Below are 3,127 nucleotides of genomic sequence, written 5' to 3' on the forward strand. Positions count from 1 at the left end.
ACGTTTTTTATTTTTAAGAAATGTTAATACAAAATTATGGTTTAATAATGTTTCAAATTTGTATGATCCTTTTTATTTGTTCTACCCCGCTTTAACTACATTTTTGCGGCCAACGTGTTACAGTTATTTTTGGGTAAAGGCAAAAACCTGAAATTAAATTACATTAAGACCAATTTGATCACTTTACTTTTAAAAAATATAAAAAAATAATTAACAACTTTGATTAAGAATTGTTTTAATCTATTTTAGTTTTCCTACAAAAATTTTTTTTCACAAGAAAGTTAAAAACACAATCATAAAAATTTTGATATTTTTTTAAATTTTTTCCCTGCAAAATTTTCCTGCATAATTTATTCGAGCAGCATTTTTAGTGAAATAAAATAATTCTAAACAGCATTTCTGAACATTTTTGACAAACCAGATAAATGCTGGAACCTGTACTTGAAGATTATAAGATAGTTCAAAAAAATAAAGGATAGAGAATAGTGTTTAAGAATAGTGACCACAAACTAAAATACTCTATAAGTAACACTTGCACTAAACAATTAATAGACTTTCATTCTGATTTTTTAAGTATGAGGTATACAACAGGCCTGATGACTATAATATGTAACACCAAAACATTCAAAAACCACTAAACTAAAGTTGTAAAATTATGGCTTTAATTCAGTCTATGCACAATATTTCTACTAAAATATAAACTTTCAGCTTTGATAGCTGTCCTTTCAGGTTTAGTCCCTACACTTCACCTCAATATGAACCAAATGCATTTATAACAGATGACTTTTTTAAAAAAACCGGAATAAGAATTTTTATACCCATAACAAATTAACCATTATAGAAAAAACTAACCGAACATATAATATAGCAATCGTTGCAGAACTAATAGTTCGGGTATAAATGTACAACAGCTACATTGTAACTTTATTTTGGAACCACCATTATCATGGATAGGTAGTTTATAATACGAATATATTACAAATGTGTATACAATATAGTCAAGTATCTGTTTTCTTGCTATGAATTGTCATCTTAAAGACTAAAAATCTGGTAAATTAAACCAAAATTTCAACTATTCAAGTATCAGGACAAATAGCTCACCTTCATGTTGTAAATGTGCAGCAATACCATCAACATTAAAACCCACTCTACGACTGTGTTTACAATATAGACTTTAGAGTGAAACCAATATTAAAGTGAATAATTGCACCTTAAGTCTTACAAGTGGAAACATCAAATAGAATACCCGTAAGTCACCCACAATTGTAAGTGTAAATATTATATTAGTGAGTATCTATTGTCGTAAATAAATATATAAATAGTGAACGCTTTGGGTGCGTAAAGGCAGCTGTCTAGTGCTATCTCTTGCGGGGCCAGTAGCTGCGGAAGAAGCTGCTTGCGTCGGCCATCAGATGTCATTGTGACTTACAGGAAACCAGCTTGCCCCCACGTGCCCGAGCCTCCTGCCGCGTATTAGTGTACTCAAACCACAACACGTTGGGTATCAGAGTTGTGTCCCTCAGCAGTAGTAGTTCCGACACCCGCCTGGAGATAAACAAATATTTAACGGTGCACCCAGTCTTAGAGAGTGCAAAGTCTACTGCTGTGACTTGTCTTTAGGAGCACTGAGGAGTGCTATTGACAGGCCAACAATATGAAGGCCAATTATTTGCACGTTACTGACATATGTCTATATCAAGTTAATACTGATACTATTCAATTTATTAAAGTGTGTGAAAAGCTTCTATTAATATTGTTTGCAGTTGATTGTCTATTTATGGATGACATTTATTAATGAACAAAATTATTGTTTTGGTTCAATGTACCCAAAATGAAACCTGTTAGTATTACATATTTCCAAAAACATCAATTGTAAATGTCTAATGAAAATTTACCCGGGGATGCCGTCACAGAAACTTAGTGGTATATTTTATGAAGCTATTTCATTATGACAAATAGGTTTTATCTTTCCAGTTTGCCTTGGGGAGTATCTACAGCAAATTGGTGCAGGTTGATAACTCTGCTTGAATAACTCAGCAACTGTGAAATAGATCTAACAACTATTGTGCAGGAGTAAGGAGACAGTTGAAGGATTGGAACACCAACTGGATTATGTATATCTCCCCAGTTGATGTTTCTACAAAACAACTTTTTGAAAATACATTCTAAATGTACAATTTTGCCCTACACAATTACAGACAAGATTAGTTTTACGAAAAATAAACATTCTTCATTTAGAAATTTGTCATAACCCTTTGGCGCGGTTGTATTATCGTGTGCTGTGACTGCTATAGCAATACTTTTATGAAAAAGCTAGTATAAGTACAAAAAAAGAGGTTTAGTTAAACATTAATATTGTAAAAAATTTTGGTCTAAATAATAACTTTAAAGAGTTCCAAAAAAAAAAACCCCAACTACTGGTCATTTGCTAGAAATGATTTAAATACATTTTTAACTCTTAATAGCTACTATTATGCTTATGATTGAATAATAAATGCCTTACAAAACATAAAATAACAGAGAACTTTTTTTCTTTTTAATAGTTAAAAAAAATGCAAACAGGTGTTTTTGGTCAGGAAAACTTATACCAGAATACACTAATCGTGTAGATAGCTCACTTATGATTTCGCTCCAGCTGCGCTCACTTATTTATTTCCCTTTCCAGCGCTTTAATGCATCACAATAGTGGATTTTAGTGCTTATAAGGGTTTTTAAACAATATTTAGTGTTTTATGAAAAAATGATCAGCAGTTGGATGGTTTAATAAGGTAGAAAGCTTATTAGAACTACTAATTTAGCTAACAACTCCCTTAACTTGCTAGATGAGAGCAAAACCTAGCCCGAAAATGTGTTTATTTTTGTACTATGATGTGGATATATTTTAATCCATTAAAGAAGTATTTATTAAGGCTTCTGCAGTACCAGTAGCAGCAATTAAATTGGGCAAAAATAAAGGGTATAGTGAAAGCTTCATAAAAACATGTAAAAAAATTGAGGCATTCATTTTTGTACCAATATCTTTACAGTTAAATCTTCATTAAATATGTGAAAATACCAACCATGCTTTTATGAAATTATTAATTAAAAAAAAAACGTTAAGTTTGTACCTTTATGTGTTTTTAAAAAT

General features: G+C 31.0%; 1 protein-coding gene across 1 annotated transcript; it reads right to left on the reverse strand.

Moving 5' to 3' along the window:
• Positions 1-912: 912 nt before the first annotated feature.
• On the reverse strand, positions 913-1,546 carry LOC124375004 (dolichyldiphosphatase 1-like; the record flags this gene model as incomplete). Its single annotated transcript, XM_046833138.1, is given in 1 exon segment — positions 913-1,546. A coding segment is annotated over 1 exon segment (131 nt), but the record flags the coding sequence as incomplete, so codon positions are not given.
• Positions 1,547-3,127: the final 1,581 nt, after the last annotated feature.

The sequence above is a fragment of the Homalodisca vitripennis genome, unplaced genomic scaffold, assembly GCF_021130785.1.
Source record: "Homalodisca vitripennis isolate AUS2020 unplaced genomic scaffold, UT_GWSS_2.1 ScUCBcl_12316;HRSCAF=21966, whole genome shotgun sequence".
Taxonomy (NCBI): Eukaryota; Metazoa; Arthropoda; class Insecta; order Hemiptera; family Cicadellidae; genus Homalodisca; species Homalodisca vitripennis.